Source organism: Brassica napus, unplaced genomic scaffold (assembly GCF_020379485.1).
Source record: "Brassica napus cultivar Da-Ae unplaced genomic scaffold, Da-Ae ScsIHWf_1230;HRSCAF=1757, whole genome shotgun sequence".
In the NCBI taxonomy this organism is placed as follows: Eukaryota; Viridiplantae; Streptophyta; class Magnoliopsida; order Brassicales; family Brassicaceae; genus Brassica; species Brassica napus.
The window spans coordinates 288,636-306,508 of NW_026014653.1; the positions used below are offsets into that span (position 1 = coordinate 288,636).

General features: G+C 35.8%; 2 protein-coding genes and 2 pseudogenes across 4 annotated transcripts; all 4 read right to left on the reverse strand.

Annotated features, from left to right (window-relative positions):
* Nucleotides 1-729: 729 nt before the first annotated feature.
* Nucleotides 730-5,980, reverse strand: LOC125596571 (F-box/kelch-repeat protein At5g39560-like). Of its 3 annotated transcripts, none has more exons than XM_048771658.1 (3): nucleotides 5,159-5,980; nucleotides 4,969-5,051; nucleotides 730-4,783 (listed from the first exon to the last, which is right to left on the reverse strand). In XM_048771658.1, the coding sequence occupies exon 3, from the start codon at nucleotides 3,347-3,349 to the stop codon at nucleotides 2,030-2,032; it is 1,320 nt and encodes a 439-aa protein (XP_048627615.1). In that variant the 5' UTR covers nucleotides 3,350-4,783; nucleotides 4,969-5,051; nucleotides 5,159-5,980; the 3' UTR covers nucleotides 730-2,029. The 3 variants fall into 3 exon arrangements, with proteins under 3 accessions (XP_048627615.1, XP_048627614.1, XP_048627613.1); XM_048771657.1 differs by having other exon boundaries at nucleotides 4,969-5,067; XM_048771656.1 differs by having other exon boundaries at nucleotides 4,969-5,081.
* A 4,732-nt stretch (nucleotides 5,981-10,712) lies between these two features.
* LOC125596572 lies at nucleotides 10,713-12,406 on the reverse strand (annotated as a pseudogene).
* Nucleotides 12,407-12,894: 488 nt separating this feature from the next.
* Nucleotides 12,895-14,337, reverse strand: LOC125596556 (annotated as a pseudogene).
* Nucleotides 14,338-14,798: 461 nt separating this feature from the next.
* Nucleotides 14,799-16,673, reverse strand: LOC125596557 (F-box/kelch-repeat protein At4g19930-like). Its single transcript, XM_048771638.1, has one exon. It carries the CDS (start codon nucleotides 16,300-16,302, stop codon nucleotides 15,040-15,042), a length of 1,263 nt encoding a protein of 420 aa, XP_048627595.1. The 5' UTR covers nucleotides 16,303-16,673; the 3' UTR covers nucleotides 14,799-15,039.
* Nucleotides 16,674-17,873: the final 1,200 nt, after the last annotated feature.

Genomic DNA, 17,873 nt, shown 5'->3' on the forward strand with positions numbered 1-17,873 from the left:
CATGGAGTTTTTTTTTTCAAACGGTTGGTCTATGCTTTAGATGCTCCTTCCAAATCCTTTTTTTGAATTTCTGATGGTTCTACATTGGCCTTTTGTTTCTCCTTCTTTATTCAATCATTTTTTTCTATTTTAAGATATTTTGTGGCCAAATGTTGGAGCTTTATGAGAAAAAAAAAACATATATCTTACATCTCAAGGTAGCATAGTTGGAATACTAGCAACTGTATAGGAGGTGAAGGCTAATAAAGGAGAGAAAGATAACAAGTCATTTGACAAAGGTATAAAGAAAAAGGATTTGATGGATGATAATGATTTGTTTGAAATAGAAGTAGGAGATATGGGGCTGCGCCATGAAGATGACAGAACAATGGAGAAGAGAGGTCAAAGCTCTTTGATAGCAACAGGAGTGTGGAACACAGTGAGATTTTAGATGCAAACCATTCAGATGCTCATGTTGTTCACAACCAACTAAACTCACCCATGGTGTGATTGACCAAGGTGACAGAATACTATAGCAGCAGATATCATTAGAGATTTTACTATCAGCCACATTCATCAAAGGAACCAAAAAACCGAAAGCTTCTTTGCATTCAGATGGAACCGTGTGTGCCATTAGCAGCTTAGCTTTAGCTCTCATATTTTCTCTTTTCTGCTACTAAGTGTATAAAACAATGCTAACGTAGAATATTAATGCTCCTTATTGATAGCAACAAATCAAACTACAGAATTTCTAACAGACCAAAGCGGCAAAGCCTACATGTCAAAAGGATATATGTTTTTAACAAAAGATGGTGAAGCTACGAAATACTAACTCAAGATAGAAACTAAGCTAGGTTGAAGTAGTCCAACGAAAACTGAATGTAACTAGTGGGGAAAGACGGAAGCCTAAACGTACTGAGACTTAAAAGCAAAAGTGAAGATGATTAAAGCAGCATAACAAAATGTAGGTAAGGAAAAGAAACTTACACTTCAAAAATGTACGGTACTCTTGCTTAGGCTGAGGTTCCTTCATCAAATCGATACCATTGAGTTTTTCTTTCTATTTCTTGTTTTCGATAAATACCCAAGAGAAGAGCTGTAAGAACAGAACAGAAACCGACAAGGTAAACCTTGAAAAGAACAGAAACCGAGGGCTGACTGGCTGAGTATGTAAACAGTGATGATTCTATACTGTTACACGGAGGATAAAAGTTGTGATTTTGTTGTAAACCTTGAAAAGAACAGAACAGAACAAAACAGAAACTGAGAAGAAGCAATGGCTTCAAAAGAAACTGAATGTTCTAAAATCATCAAAATCAGTATCCTAGGCAATTCAGAAACAAAAATACCGCAGAATCATGTCATACCATGTCACAATAGTTTCCTCCGCTTATCATCATTTGGATATTAACACCTTTGGTGTCTAAATGAAAAAGCTCACTTCAGATGAAAGAGCTCTTCTTGGATCCTATCTGGAAAATAAGACCCAGATTGTGTGCTATTAACTGAAAATTGCTTTAAAATTCCTGTCAGGCTAAATTCTGGAAAGATGAAAAATCATCTTGGAGAAATTTATCTCTACTTCCATTGTTGAGTGTCCATACATTTTCTCAATACTCTGAACGCAAACATAACAAAGCCCCTGTTTTCATGTTAAAGGTGTGAGTTGTGTAACTGTACAAAAAAGTTAGGGGCAGTTGACAAGATACTTTCATGGACTTTATGTTACCTATCACATGACTATCTTTTAAAAGGAAAACAGACATAAGAGAATGTTTTGAATGATGACAATAATGTATGTATAGGAAAAGCAGAAAATAGTATAGAAGCCCAAGGTCAATGCTAGTTTGTATATCCAATTGTAACCTGTCCTTGTCCATCTGCTGTTTAGTACATAATTTGCTTGGTTATCAAGAAAGCCTTGGCTACAGAAATATTATTATTATCGTGACCAAAATGAAAGAAGGCACGTAAGGCCTATATACTCCGTAATAAATATCCAAAATTCACAATAAAACCAATGTAAAAAAAAAAGAAAATGAAGAGCAAATTAAAGGGTAACACAGCTTAATAACTTGAATGATTTGGGGACTGTAAGCAAAGCATTCGACCGTACAACCTTCCCCCAAACCTCAAACTTCAATCCGAAGAAGCGCTTCTCCAACTTAATCACAGCACACCAAATTCTCCTGTTTTTGCAGACATGTTTCCGCGTCTTCCCGGCCACTGGAAACTCGAGTGAATGTAGCTCGTCCCATATAACTAGGATACTTCCACCACCATGGTTAGCTAACTGAATTGTTGTATGGTGGTTAACATGAGGCTTGGTACACACATCTTTCAAACCCTTGACACTGAACCAGTTTCCACGCTCAGACCACATAAGCTTGCGCTTAAAAACACTAAACTTTACATTGTCTATAATGCACCAAGGTCCACTCCTATTATAAGAAAGCCCTAGTGGTTCCATAAGGGCTAGTTGTTCCTTCCATGTTCCTTGTTTGGAGTCAAACGCATACCTTTTATGGTTACTTGTGGTGGCCAATAGCTCTCCTATACGAAGCTGAACCTCAGCTTTGTCGTCATCATTGAGGCTAGGCAATGGATTCCAAGTCTGAGACTTTAGGTCAAAAACCTCAGGCCAGGAGGAGGACTCCTTTGTTTCTCCTCCAACTACATATATCTTGCCGTCTATAAGAGCAGACTCGGGGCGTTTCCTTGCTACCCCCATATCAGGAGCATCACGCCAAGTGCGAGTCCTAAAATCAAGCACACGAACGGTGGATGATGGCAGCTGGTCGCCTCCCATTTGGTAGACTTCGAAACCGACGGCTAAAGTGGTTGACTTTGATAAAGAGGACGAAGTGGTGATAGGTAATAAGTTAAACTCATCCTTAATCAAACCATTACTGTTGGTACTAGTTACCAGAGTTTGGTCAAGAATGTACCAGCGATCATGAGTGGGTAACTCTTGGCGTATGCAGAGGCAAGGCTCTGTGTTTCCGATCAGGGAGCGAACCCTGTAGAGCTCTGGGGAAGAGATGAGAGAGCGGAAGGTCTTGGAGACTAAGGAGAGTGAACGGTACTGAGATTTAGAGATGCGTGCTATACAATTCAAAACGATCTCATCTGGAATTAGTTGTAGTGAAAACCATCCTGCACTACTACTATTCCTCTCCTTCTTCTTCTTCTGCGGCGGTTGCTCTAATTTGGTGCTTCTTATAGGTCTTGAACATAAGCTAGCCCTGGTGGAGACTGTAGTAGTATTCATCTCCTCCTTCTTCTTCTTCGGGGGTGGCTGCTCTACTTTGGATTTGGTGCTTCTTTTAGGTCTTGAATATAATCTAGCCATGCTCGAGAGTTTTTCCATCACATTTTATATTAAAATCGACTGGGCTAAATATGCAATGGGCTCGTTCATTTATAACGTTATCAGTTGTGCTATATAATTAATTAGTCTTGAGCTAACCCTTTTCATCCTCCAAACATTCAATCTATCAATCTATACTATTAAAACAGAATCTTTACTAGGATTCTGCCCTTAGTTTTTCAAGTTAATTACAAGGGAATGCCACTTCCTTTCTTTTAAAAAAAATGAATTACGACCATTTATAACTCGACCAATCAGAAACAAGAGTAAGCTTGACCAATCAAAATATCACCACCATTTCAGCCCAACAATTTTAGCCTATTTCGTGTGAAGTGTAAACCCAACTTATTAAGCCCATGAACCATTCGTCTATAACGTATGTAAGAAAATTTTACCGATGTACAAATTACATTGGAGTTCATTCCAACTTATTTAAAATTTAATTTATGAAGTCGATAAAATAAATTATTTACATTGTATTATCACTTTAATAATCCCAAAAAATATGAATATCGATTTTCAACCAAAGGTGTTACAGTATATTCTGAATTTAACAAATTGTGGATTTCTAAAGTTCTATATAATTTGGTTTTATAATTGTATTGAACTTTTAAACAGCCACTAATTTAATTTCCCTTTGAAACTAAATCAATTCCAAGTATATTCTCTAACTCATTCCTTTTTTTTTGCGTATTTGCTTACAATAAATTTAAAACAGAATATATAGAAACAAGAATTTACGATTTAACTAAAATCACGGTCCCTAATATAACTAAACTAAAATCACGGTGCTCAATCACTAACAAGATTATACGATTGAAGTAAAATTAATGTGACGAACACACAGAAAATATCTTAGGTTTGAAATTGGTAACCGAATTTGCCTAATAGTAATCATAAATGATATCGAAAATAAAGTTTACACAATCTGGTTAGATACGATTTAGAGTATTCCCCAAGTTTCTCCTATAACCTAAGCACCTCTCCCTTTAACATATAGATATTATTATAAATAGGCAACGCCCTATTCCTATTCAAACCCACACCGTCAAACAAACTATGGCTTCAAACATGCAAATTCAAACGACGAAAACTTCTACGAAAAAGTTACTGTCATTAAAGACTTGAGTCCCTCGAAAAATACATGGTTTATTCATGTGAAGGTTCTACACTCTTGAAAACAAAACATACAACTATCAAGGGAAACCATAAAATTCATCTTGGCTGATGAGAATGTAAGCGTTTGTTACTGTCTACTTATTACAACAGAATATATCAGACTAAAAGTCTAAGAACTTTCTATTTAAATAAATAGTTCTTTTTACAATTGTTTAAAGGAACTTATCTTTCACGGTTGTAGTATTATATATCCTTTCCTCTCTTGCAGCCGGAGCAGACAATGAATCCACCACTGTTCTTGCTCGTGGTTTCCATCTGAAATAAACAGAAAAATTAGCAGGATTCTTTATTTTAATTAAGATAATATTCCAAACATAAAACGAGTCTTCCTCAATCAAACATGGTATCTTCGATGGTACTGTCAAAAATTAATTTTCTAAACAATAACAAATAATCACAGAGTTAAAAAGAATCATAGGAGAAGATTATATAGTATAAACCAGGTTTCTTCAGATTTATGCAGAATCCCCGACGTATGATGATAGCATGGTAATCGTCTGTTCCCTTTCATAATATTTCAGATCTAAGAACAGATTCATCTGCATGTTACGATCTGTCAAAAATCTCATTACGACTCTGTATTTCAGATCTAACAAAAACAATTAACAGATGAGGAAACGATAGTAATACCTTTTGATTTCGAGTTTCTGAGTTGTTATTTACTCAGGCAATAGTCGACTATCTTTGATTTTCACCATGGGGAACGATTTGATCATCGGTTAAGAATCTGTCCTTTTTTTATCTTTCTTTCCTTTCTGTTCTTTTATTTCAACACGTAAACGGTCTTTACGACCAAGTACTAAATTGGCCAACAAAAAAAATGACCAAGTACTCGACTTGGGTGGGTCAAGTTTACGAAAACATTATTTGAGCCCAATACGCTGATTAATCTTTTTTCATACGGGCTCTTACGTCTGATAATTTCTAAAACTTAACATGTATAAACATATTTGAGCCCAATACAAAAACATAATTACTATTTTCTAAAAATTCATGTTTAAACATATAAAATAACTATTAAATTTTCTTTTTCCAACTAACAATTAAATATATAAATAATTTACACATATCTTTTAAAAACTTCAAATATAAATAAATCGAGCACAAAATTTTAAAACTTATATTATTAGAAATTATCATGTATTTATAAAACTCTGTGTTATTTTACAATAAACACACGATAAATATTTATAAAATCAAATATTAAATTTAGACTATGATAAAAATATATCGTAAGAACATGGTCCAAACCGATGTCAGTCCAGTAAGAACGGTATAAAGTAAGTGAGTAACACATTTTGATCTTCAAATAAACAACATATATCATCAATATATTATAATAATGAAAGTATTTATGTAATTAGACATTTATAAAAATGATATAAAGCGCGGGTCAAAATCTAGTTAAGCTTTAAGACAACAGATTGGTTACGACATGTAGATGAAGAGAACAATTCTTGCTGTCTACAAACAGAACATCAAGTTTGTTTTTTTTTTTTTGAAAGAATTTTAAATTTTATTCACTTCAAAAAAGCTTTGTACAACCTAATGCTATTTTGTACAAAAAGAGAAACCTATAGAAGTTTTTAAGAAAGAATTAGAAGTTTAGCTACTTCCAAACCATATCTCCATGGTCTTCTCATATTGTTTCCCCCTTTCTTCCTCAATGAAGAGATTCTATTGCGAATTAACTTGTCCAGAAAGATGAGAAGTAGAGCAACAGATTGTGGAGACTCTCCAACTCTGCGCTTGTTCCTCTCGAACCATATTGCATACACTGTTGCTTGGAAACAATAGCGCAAGAGAAAGGTAGAAAGATAGTCTTGCGATCCTATCACCAGTCTTTGTAACAGAGTAGGCCAGTGAACAGAGGAGACCGCGCCATCCAAACCCCTTATCGTACCTCTCCAGACCTCAGCAGAGAAAGAGCACTCAAAAAATAAGTGATCCCGAGTTTCTGTAGCAGCACTACAAAGCCAACAAGTAGAGATTGCTTGAGGATTCCACCTGAGCAACCTATCTCCAGTAGATAGCCTGTTATGGACTGCAATCCAACTTATAAAGGAGTATTTTGGTGTAGCTTCTTTAAACCAAATCCCCTTGAACCAAGAAACACGAGGAGCATGCACTCTTGTAAGATTCGAAGTTTGTGCACTTATAAACCCCGGTCAGAACTCCCCATTTTCACGCATCCAAAGACAGTTATCCTCACATTGGCGAAGACCTTTCTCTTGAAGATTTAGAATCTCACTCTCAATTTGCATCAAAACAGAATTCTTGTGTCTTCGCCTTCGGTAAGTATTCACAGCACTCTCAAACGTTGAGTTCATCGAGATGCCAAGCCTCAGGCTACCCCTTTCTCCAGCTAGGTCGATCAGAACTCCCAACTGAGACCACCTATCGAACCAGAAAGACGTCGTCGACCCATTGTTTACTTCCATTTTGGTTAGCTCTCTCGCCAAGGGTCTGAGCTGTAGAAGCTTCTTCCACATCCACGACCCTAAGGAGCTTGTTTCCTTAAAACTCCAGAAGGACCCCTTCCTTATTAGATATCTCTGAATCCACTAAACCCACAGAGAGGATGTGGAGGATAGAATACACCAAATCAACTTCAGGCATGATACTCTGTTTACTTCTTCTAAGAATCTCAACCCCAACCCTCCTTCTTCTTTCGGTTTGCAAACATCTGACCAAGCAATTTTTGCCTTTTGCGAAGACAAAACCGGACCCGACCAGAGAAACGCCGAGCAGAGACTGTCAATCTCCTGAATACACTGTTTTGGTAGGCAAAATGCTGACAGCCAGAAATTGATGACACTGTATAGTACCCAGCCAATTAGCTGAAAACGCCCCGCAAAGGAGAGGTGTCTAGCCGTCCAGGAATTAATCTTGCTTTTAATTCTCGAGAGCAAAGGGGCGTAATCAGCCACTGACAACATCTTCGATAGCAGTGGTAGGCCGAGATATCTCACCAGGAGAGAACCTGCTTCAAAGGGGAACTGATGTAGAATGTCAGCACTAGCATCCTCTTTAACACCTGCCAGAAAAAGCGTCGACTTCTCCAGACTTATGCATAGACCCGATAGCTTTGCAAACTCTTTGAACACCTCCAATATACCCTCTACAGAACTTTTCGACCCATCCGAGAACACAAGAACATCATCAGCAAAGCACAGGTGGGTCAGGGTTAGGTCTTTGCAGTAAGGGTGAAACCCAAAGCGCCTTTCTAGTGCAGCTTTGTCCAGGAGCTTCGACAGCACTTGCATTCAGATTACATATAGAAACGGCGATAGAGAGCACCCTTGACGCATCCCTCTCTTACTATTAAAGTAACCAGCTAACTCTCCATTGATCTGAACAGAGAAGGAAGCAAGCTCAATGCATTTCTTGATCCATATGATGAATTTCTCAGGCAGACCCATGGCTTCCAAGACCGATAGGAGGAACGGCCACTGTACAGAGTCGAAGGCTTTGGAAATGTCTATCTTTAGAGCACATCTCGCTGAGATTGAAGGTTTATGGTAACTCTTCACAAGCTCCGACGCTAGTAGAACATTTTCCATGAGAAGCCGATCCTTAACAAACGCTGATTGGTTTGGTGAGATGAAAGAAGGGTGCAATCTCTTCAAACGGCTTGCCAATATCTTGGATATCACCTTGTAGATCACGTTGCAGCATCAGATAGGGCGATAATATCTCATATAGATTGCTTCATCTTTCTTGGGAATGAGAGTCAGGATTGTTGAGTTGATCCCCTTGGGGAGAAACCCTTTATCAAAGAAGGATTGAATGGCTTGAACAAAGTCACCTCCAGTGATGGCCCATGTAGCACGGAAGAACTCTAAGGAAAACCCATCAGGGCCCGGGGATTTATCTGCAGCCATACCAAACAACACTCTCCTGATCGTCTCTTCCGAAACCACTCCCATGAGCATGTTCTTATCTGCTTCAGAACAGTCGTAATCCAGCAGGTCTTTTAGCGCTTCCATACTAATTCATGTATAGTTTTGAGGAGTATGGTTCAAAAATTTTCTAAAGTAATCCACCGCTTCTTTTTTGATATCCTCCTGGTTGTCAGCAATAGAACCATCCTCGCGTTTTATCTCTCTGATTGAGTTCTTTACTTCTCGAACTCTTGCCGCTCTGTGAAACGTCTTGTTATTCTCATCTCCAATCACCAACCAGTGAATCTTAGCCCGCTGACTAAGGACTTTCTCCTCCAATTTTGATAAAAACGTCCATCTTGAGAGAGCAGCAGACTCCATGACCATGTTAGTCTGTGAGGGCTCATCAAGAGTCTTGGTCTGAAGCTCGCATAACTTGTTATAAGCTTCCTTTGTTTTCTTTATAATATCTCCAATTTTTTCCTTACTCAGATTCTGCAGCAAAGGCTTTAGAGCTTTTAGTTTTTCCCCAGCCTGAAGAGAGCAGAGGTAGAGTTGAACAGTGGCTCAGTTTGCGACCAGAATTCGCTGACCAATGGTAGAAACTCCGGCATGTCGGCCACTGCATTTACAAACTTGAACGGCTTCTTCGGCTTCAGACTGTCTTTTTTTATAGTGAGCCTACACCTTTGATGATCCGAACACCCTCCAGCCTCGAAGACACAATAGGCCTGCGGAAAGACTCGCAGTCATTCTTCATTCACCAAGGCTCGATCCAGCTTCTTACAAATAATGTCATTATCTCTCTTATTACTCCATGTGTTTCTCGGACCTTGATACGAAATATCCACCAAAGAACAATAATTGGTAACCTCGGTAATTATGAAAAAGACACATGAAACCGTTTTAACCAACTTAATACAAATCTAACTGGTATACGTGCCATATGATTTAGATCTAACTGATTCCACATCCCCAACCACCGCCATGAGCACGAGCCCGGCCCACTGATGTGGAGGCATTTTGTCTAACTACCGTCGAGCTTGTGAGTTAGCCTTTTTACTGGTGTCCATGTCAAATTCATCCTGCTGCTTCGTGGATCCAGCTTGTTTCATAAGGATCTTCAGGCGACAGTTTAGTACTCATGGCTTCATATACTCTACTTCTATTTATTCTTTTTTTTTTTTTTTTTTTTTTAATATGAAATGATGGTAAAGAATCTGTCATATACTACAAATCTTAAAGAAGATAAGTGAAAGGGGAAAAAATTATTTCTTCAGCTAGGGTTTGCAAATCTCAAAGGATAACGATGAGCCAATGAAGTCTTGTGATTCAAGTAACATAACTTCCCATGTCTTGAAGAGGCTAACCTAACATATGAGTTGAAACTAGTGTGGACCAAGTTGAAATTGACTTAAGAAAGTAGTTTAATATTTTGTAAAACCAAAAATATCAGAAATACAGAACAGAATTTTCATCTTTGTGAAGAAACTCTCACGGTTTCTTGCTGGTTTTATCTCGTGGATCAATAAAAATGAAGAAATCACCATCTTGAGTTCTTTATGGAGTTTGAAAGTCGTTTTATATTTAGTTCAGTAATTCATATACATAATTTTTGACGTTCCTTTTTTAAATATATTTTTATTTGATCAAAGGCTTTCAATTGCAACGTTCATTTCAATAACACGATTTTATGCGACATGTTTATCATTTTTAACACGTATAAATTTAACAAGTTTTGTATTTCAGAGGGGGAGTTTCTCATGCTTAATATTTTGAAGGCTAAGTGTTCTTATTGGACTAATTGGTATTATATTAGGCTTCTAGAAAATTCAAAGTGTAAAGGTTAGAAGTAAAATAAAAACTTAAGTCATTTCTGGTATACTACAAAATACTAGAAGCCTTACTTTTACTGATGCAGAGCATATAAGCAAGAAGTGGCCGCAGTTTATGTCGTATTTGCTGTCCAACATTGATGATAATCAGAAAAATATCTCCAAGGGATTGACTAAATACCTTATGTGCAATCCAATCTTCTACCTGAGGTGAAGATTATTGGCACTGCGTTTGACTTTAGTACAACACTGAATAGTGAGGATGTGCTGATGCAACACGAACAATGCAAATATCTTTGCATTGACCCGTGAAATTTTTATGCAAATTTTAAACGTTAATTCAGAGCTAAGAAGTGTTCTTTAATTAGTGCAGATGATCTGCAAATTGTTTGTTGTCTGCAAACAGTTGTCATCTAAACGGTAAACGTGCCTAACATTCTTGAAGGAGAGAGTACTTTTGGCTGGTCAAGAGTCTCTTGTGGTAGCTTATAGCATACTTTTGTAACTTGTATAATGTCTTCACTGCTTTAGTTGAGATCTTCTTTTTTTTTGTGAACAAACTCTAGTTCAGATCTATTCCAGAAATTACTAGTTTCTATGCAAAGAAGCAAAAGAAAAATGTTCCTAAGTGATTGGAAGGTTTGAAAAGGGACAGAGCCTTAGAAGCATCAAATTTATAAGCCTTTATGAAAGACACAAAAATGTGCTGCATTTCGTTAAAAAGTTATAGTTGAACAAAAAATCCATACAAAATTGATTGAAGAAACATTCCAAAAATAAAATAAAACACTCACAAAGGCAATTAGAGATGCATCAAGTTCTCAGTGTCGTCCAATCCAATAACAGCCCATCTTTTGTTTAGAAAGCAGTTTGATCCTTCTTCGATTTTAACTCTTCTCAAATGATTCTTTTGTATATTGTAAAGTAAAACGTAGAAGAGAGTTGTACCTTGAGGTAAAACGTGAATCGGGCCGTGGATAACCCTACGAAATTTATTGTGAGGTGCCAAGATAACTTCACCGTTTCTAGTTGTATCATGTACCTTCAAATAATAGGGACTGTTTGCATTATTGTTTAGGACCATATTCATTTGAGAAGGATGCAACACCAGTTTCTTCCTTGACCATATATTCTTCTCTTCATCTTCCATAACCCATAGTTTCATCACACCATCTTTTACCAGATTAGCATGGCCAAAAATAGCTATTTTCCCAGCGTATTCTATAAGATTAATATAATACCCATGCCAAAAGACATCTTCAGGTTTTTGGAGTAAACGGATTTCTTCAGAACTAATATTGAAACTCACAAGCACAGGATAATACAAAGATTCCCAAGCTAGGTAATACATATACGCCCATTGATAGTTAATCTTTGTTTTAAAGGAGAATGTGGTGGACATGGGCTCGATATCTTTCTCCATCGACTTGATATACCTTCTCCTAGTATGAAGACCCAATGCTCTAGCAGAAGCTTTAACATACACCCCTTTTTGTGTGCTGAAACTATGCAAACCACTTTATATTGATCATGAACAGAGTCGTGTCCGATACGGTATATGAACTTCTTGGAGATCACATCTTCAGCTATAATGTTAGATTCTTCTATGCGGGGTAAGACAACAAGCTGTCTAGTGGTAGTGTTATATATTTTAGCACTTTGTCCATTGGTAAAGCACATCAAACCATGAAAAAAGTGAGAGACCCGGTAGCCTTCTATTGCTGGAATTGTCAAATCTTGATCAACTACAAAGGATGACATGGTACTAACATCCAAGTCAGGAGAAGACCACGATGACTTGGTTTTTGTTGTGGAAGCACAACCACATGTATAGACGGGGCGATGATGATGAAATTTTTAGGTATCGGTTGGTGAAATATTTGGAACAAATCAAGGATGACCAGAGCTTTGAGACTGATTTGAACCTCATAAGAGATTTAGGAGGGAGTCTTGTGAGAATCTCTATCACGAGATCAAACGGAATCTCCTGCGACAGTTCAAGGCTATTGCATATGTCTCTCCGTCTTCTTCTAATTATTACCTTCGATCTCCACATCATTCTACTTCTCCTCCGTTGTAAGGTGACTGCTAGGTCAAAAGAAAAAGCCATAATTTTTTAGTATCACACAATATTGTTTGTGAAAGAAAACATTGACTATCTGCTTTTTGGTATCTAATTTAAACCTTAGAAACTTCCTTTTTTTTTATATATTTATTTTTTTAAAAAATCGTAAGAATGTCCTGATTTTAACAAAATAAATTTTCTTCTCAAGAAACCAAGCAATAATTTTTTTTTTTTTAATAACCTGATAATGCAGAGGATATGCAAATTGTTTGTTGGGGATCTTCCTTCTAAACCGTCACTTTGATAGTTGTTTTCTAAAGGGATAGATGTGCCTAACATTCTTGAAGGAGACAATACTGATGGTTGGTCAAGAGTGTCTTACAGAGGTTGCTGACACATCTCTTATGGTTAGCTATATCATATTTTGTAACTTGTATAATGTCTTGATTGCTTTAATTCAGATCTAAAGGAAGATCTATTCCAAAAAAATTACAATTTTATATGCAAAGAAACAAAAGAACAAGTGAGGTTACAAAAGGAGAGAACCTTAGAATCCTCAAACATTGATAAGCCTTTATGAAAGACACAAACATGTGCTGCATTTTGTTAAGAAAATTATACTTGAACGAAAGCTTGATTAAAGTAACATTCCAAAAATAAAATAAAACACTCACAAACGCAATTAGAGATACATCAAGTTCTCAGTGTCGCCCAATCCAATAACGTCCAATCTTTTGTTTAGAAAGCAGTTTGATCCGTCTTCGATTTCAACTTTTCTCAAATGATTCTTTTGTATATTGTAAAGTAGAACGTAGAAGAGAGTTGTACCTTGAGGTAAAACGTGAAGCCGTCCGTGGATAACTCGACGAATTCTATTGTGAGGTGCCAAGATAACGTCACCGTTTCTAGTTGTACCATGTACCCTCAAATAATAGGTACCGTTTGCATTATTCGTATTGACCATATTCATTTGAGAAGGATGCAACACCAGTGTCTTCCTTGACCACATATTCTTCTCTTCATCTTCCATACCCATAGTTTCATCACACCATCTTCAACAAGATCAGCATGGCCTAAACCAGCTATTCTTCCATCGTATTCTATAACGGCAGTTTGAAAACATTGATACGGCCACGTGACATCTTCAGGTGCTTGGAGCAAACGGGTTTCTTCAGAACTAATATCGAATCTCACAAAAACAGGTTTAATCGAAGGAACCAAAGCTAGGTAATACATACGCCCATTGATAGTCAATCCTTTTGTGAAACGACAATGTTGTGGACATGGGCTCGAAATCTTTCTCCATCGACTTGATACACCTCCTCCTAGTATGAAGACCCAATGCTCTGGCAGGAACATTCTATCTTTACGTGTTGAAACCACGCAAACCACTTTATACTGATCATGAACGGGGTCGTGTCCGATACTGTATTTGGACTTCTTGAAGATCACATCTTCATCAGCTATAATGTTGGATTCTTCTATGTCAGGTAAGACGACAAGTTGCCTAGTGGTAGTGTTATATATTTGTGCATGTGTCCCATTTGTAAAACACATCAAACCATGAAAAACATGAGAGACCGAGTACCCTTCCATTGCTGGGGTTGTTAAATTTTGATCAACTACAAAGGATGACATAGTACTAACATCCAAGTCATGGGAAGACAACGATGATAGTAATAATTTCTTTTTGTTGTCCAAGCACAACCACATGTATAGACGAGGTGATAATGATGAAACTTTTAAGAAACGGTTGGTGAAATATTTGGAACAAATCAAGGATAACCAGAGCTTTGAGACTGATTTGAACCTCATAAGAGATGTACCAGGGAGTCTAGTCAGAATTTCTATCACGAGATCAAAAGGCATCCCCTGTGGCTGTGGCCGTTCGTGGCTCTTGCATATGTTAATGTCTCTCTGTCTTCTTCTTATTACTTTGGATCTCCTCATCATTCTTCTTGTCTCCCGGTGTAAGGTGACGGCTAGGTCAAAAGAAAAGGCCATATTTTTTTTGTTAGAAAACATTAAGTATCTGTTTTATGGTATCAAACTTCCTTTTTTTTCTTTTTTTTTTAAATTCAGAAATAGGAACTTAACATTAAAATTGTATTTTGCTTTGTAAATAAATAATATAATAATCACATATATAAATTGCTTGCTTCGCAAAAATGCCCTGGTTTTAACATTATAAATCTTCTTAAGAAACCAAGCAATAATTTCAAAACTTAAATAAAAATTAGCCGGATTTATGGTTTTGCAGCCTCTGAATAAAATAAATCAGAATGGACTTCTACTATCGTTTAGATTTTATTTTTAAATTATCAAACTTCATCAATCATAAGGTTTGATTTGAGTATTAAAATAAGCACAATTTTTAAACTTAGTGTTTTCTTTTAAAAAGAAGTTAGTGTATTAAAATGAAAAAAATATTAAACTCGATAGTAAAAAATTTGGACATTAAAAAACTTAAATGAAATTTGTGGGGTGTTTTTATGGATTTTCCCATTTAAATACAATTGTTTTCATTGGTTTTGTGAGATATCCTAAGTTGTGAACTATGGATAAATATGTTCTTAAATATAGGCATCAAACATCGATAACGCTTTATTAATGACACAAAAAAAATGTGCTGCGTTTCATAAGAAAAACTATAGTTGAGAAAAAATCCAAACAAAATTAAATAAAATGATTGGAGAAACATATAAAAATATATATTCACAAAAGCAATTAGAGAGACATGAAGTTCTCAATGTCGTCAAATCCAACAACGTCCCATCTTTTGGTGTTGTAGCGGTTGGATTTTATGTAAACTTTTCTCAAATGGTTCTTTTGTAGATTGTAAAGAAACACGTAGAAATGAGTTGTAACTTGAGGTAAAACGATAAACTGGTCGTCGGGTCTAGTAATATGTTGAGGAACCAAGATAACGTCACCGTTTCTAGTTGTACCTTGTACCCTCAAACTCATATTATGGACTATATGCGTTTTGACCATATTCATATGAGAAGGATGCAACACCAAAGTCTTCCTTGACCAACTATTCTTCTCTTCATCTTCCCTCACCCATAGTTCCATCACACCGTCTTTTACAAGATCGGAATAGTCTAAAATAGCTAGTTTTCCATCGTATTCTATAATCTCAGTATAATAATACCGACACCAAAAGGCATCTTCAACATTTTGGAGCACGCTGATTTCTTCAGAACTAATATCGAATCTCACAAACACAGGAGAAAGCAAATCAGGAACCAAACCTAGGTAATACATACGCCCATTCATTGTCAATCCTTGTGTGAAAGGACTATGTTGTGGACATGGACTTGGTATCTTTCTCCATTGTCTAGACACACCTCCTCCTAGTGTGAAGACCCAATGCTCCATCCTTCGAACATTGTGTGTTGAAACTATGCAAACCACTTTATATTGATCATGAACAGGGTCGTGTCCGATACGGTATATGACCTTCCTAAACTTGTACTCTTCAGCTATAATGTTGGATTCTTCTATCTCAGGCAAGACAACAAGTTGCCTAGTGGTCGTGTTAAAAATTTGTGCATTTGTGCCATTTGTAAAGCACATCAACCCGCGATAAACGTGAGATACCGAGTAGCCTTTCATCGCTGAGATTGTCAAATCTTGGTCAATTACAAAGGAACCGTCCAAGTCAGGAGAAGACGGTGACGATGATACTAATATCTTTTCTTCGTCGAAGCCCAACCACATGTATATACGTGGCGATGATGAAAGGTCGGTAAGATATTTGGAACAAACAATGGATGACCAGAGCTTGGAGACTAATTTGAACCTCGTTAGAGATTTGGGAGGGAGTCTTCTGAAAATCTCTATCACGAGATCTAAAGGAATCTCCAGTGACGGTTCATGGCCCTTAGATATGTCTCTACGTCTTCTTCTTCTTATTACCTTCCATCTCCTCTTCGTTCTTCTTGTGTCTCGTTGTAAGATGACTCCAAGGTCAAAAGAAAAAACCATATTTTTTTAGTATCACACGATATTGTTTGTGATAGAAAACACTGATTATGTACTTTTTTTGGTATCTAATTTAAACCCGAGAAACATCCTTTTTCTTTTTGAATTAGGAACTAGGAACTTATCATTTAAATGTGTTTTCCTTTGCATATTGTAAAATACTCACAGATATCATTTACATGATAACGCAAGAATGCATACATAACTTGAATTTTATCAAAAGAGATATTCTTCTCAAGAAACCAAGAGAGAATTTTATAAAAAAAAATCCCTTATATATTAATCCTGGAGCATTACAACATGTTTTCGTAGCCACGTGTCATCACGAGAATGATTCTTAGAATTGTTAGAAAAATAAGTTGGTCCATATAAATATATAATATGATTTTTATTAAACTAACTATCAAATTAATTAATAGTGTACAAAAGAATATTTGTTTCTTTCCTTAAATAAAAACTACGGAATTACCTAATATGGTTAACATATATATGACAATTAATGCTTATGAATAATAAATATTTTATAAAAACAATTCTAACCTCTCTCTTTTTTGTTTAATTTTATACTATTAAATGAAACTAAACAATCACATTAAGCATATAATAAAAACAATTATATTTTTTCTTATATGTTATATTTTGAATTCTTAAAAACGACTATAAATTAATAAACAAAAGGTAAAAATCCCACATTAAAAAATTTGTGATCAATGGTTTAACTTTTTTTTTGTTCAAGCAAGATACAAATGATCATATATCATAGGGGTGAGCGTTCGGATACACGTTTGGGTTTGTATCGGATATTTCAGCATAAAGGTATAGAACCTGTTCGGGTATTTCTACACTTCGAGTCGGGTTCGGGTATTTTATGTTCGGGTTTAGATATTTTGGGTCGTGTTCGGATATTTAAATTTTGAAGAAAAAATAAATAAGTTATTCATAGTTTAAGTTTTTTCTTAACTATTTTTTAATTTTAAGAGATTAAACTATTAATAGGTTTGGAAATAAAACTTTAAAAATAGAAGGACACTAATTTAGTTGTTGTTTTGAAATTTTAGATGCAAATTTTGTTAATGCAAGAAACAAGAATTTGATATGTATTTTAAGTGAGTATCAAATGATTTTGTCCATAATTATATGTATATTATCTAATTTTGAGCAATAAGAATCATTAATAAATATTTTGAATAAAATGAGAGAAATAAACTAGAAATATAGACTTAAGTATACTTATGTTTGGTTATCTTCGAATATCCATTCGGGTTCGGATATTACCCGTTAGGATTCAGATATTACCCGAACTGGTGAAATAAGTAATTTGTTTTGTTGTTCTAATTAGATGATTTTTAGACCGACTTGGTGAATATATATACTAGACAAACATTTATATTTCGAGTTTGCATTTATATTCTATAACAGCTTGATATATTAGATTTGAACACTAACCTGTTAATATAGTTTGCATGTGATTTTTTTTTCAAAATTTTGATTCTTAGATATGTATATGGAGTGAAACTAATTTTTACATATGCCGAATTTTTTAATTGACATTTATGTAATTCGCTGAATTCATA

Bases quoted from the DNA above. Each gene is read 5' to 3' on its own strand.
- LOC125596571 (XM_048771658.1), bottom strand. From the start codon at position 3,349: ATGGAAAAACTCTCGAGCATGGCTAGATTATATTCAAGACCTAAAAGA.
- LOC125596557 (XM_048771638.1), bottom strand. From the start codon at position 16,302: ATGGTTTTTTCTTTTGACCTTGGAGTCATCTTACAACGAGACACAAGA.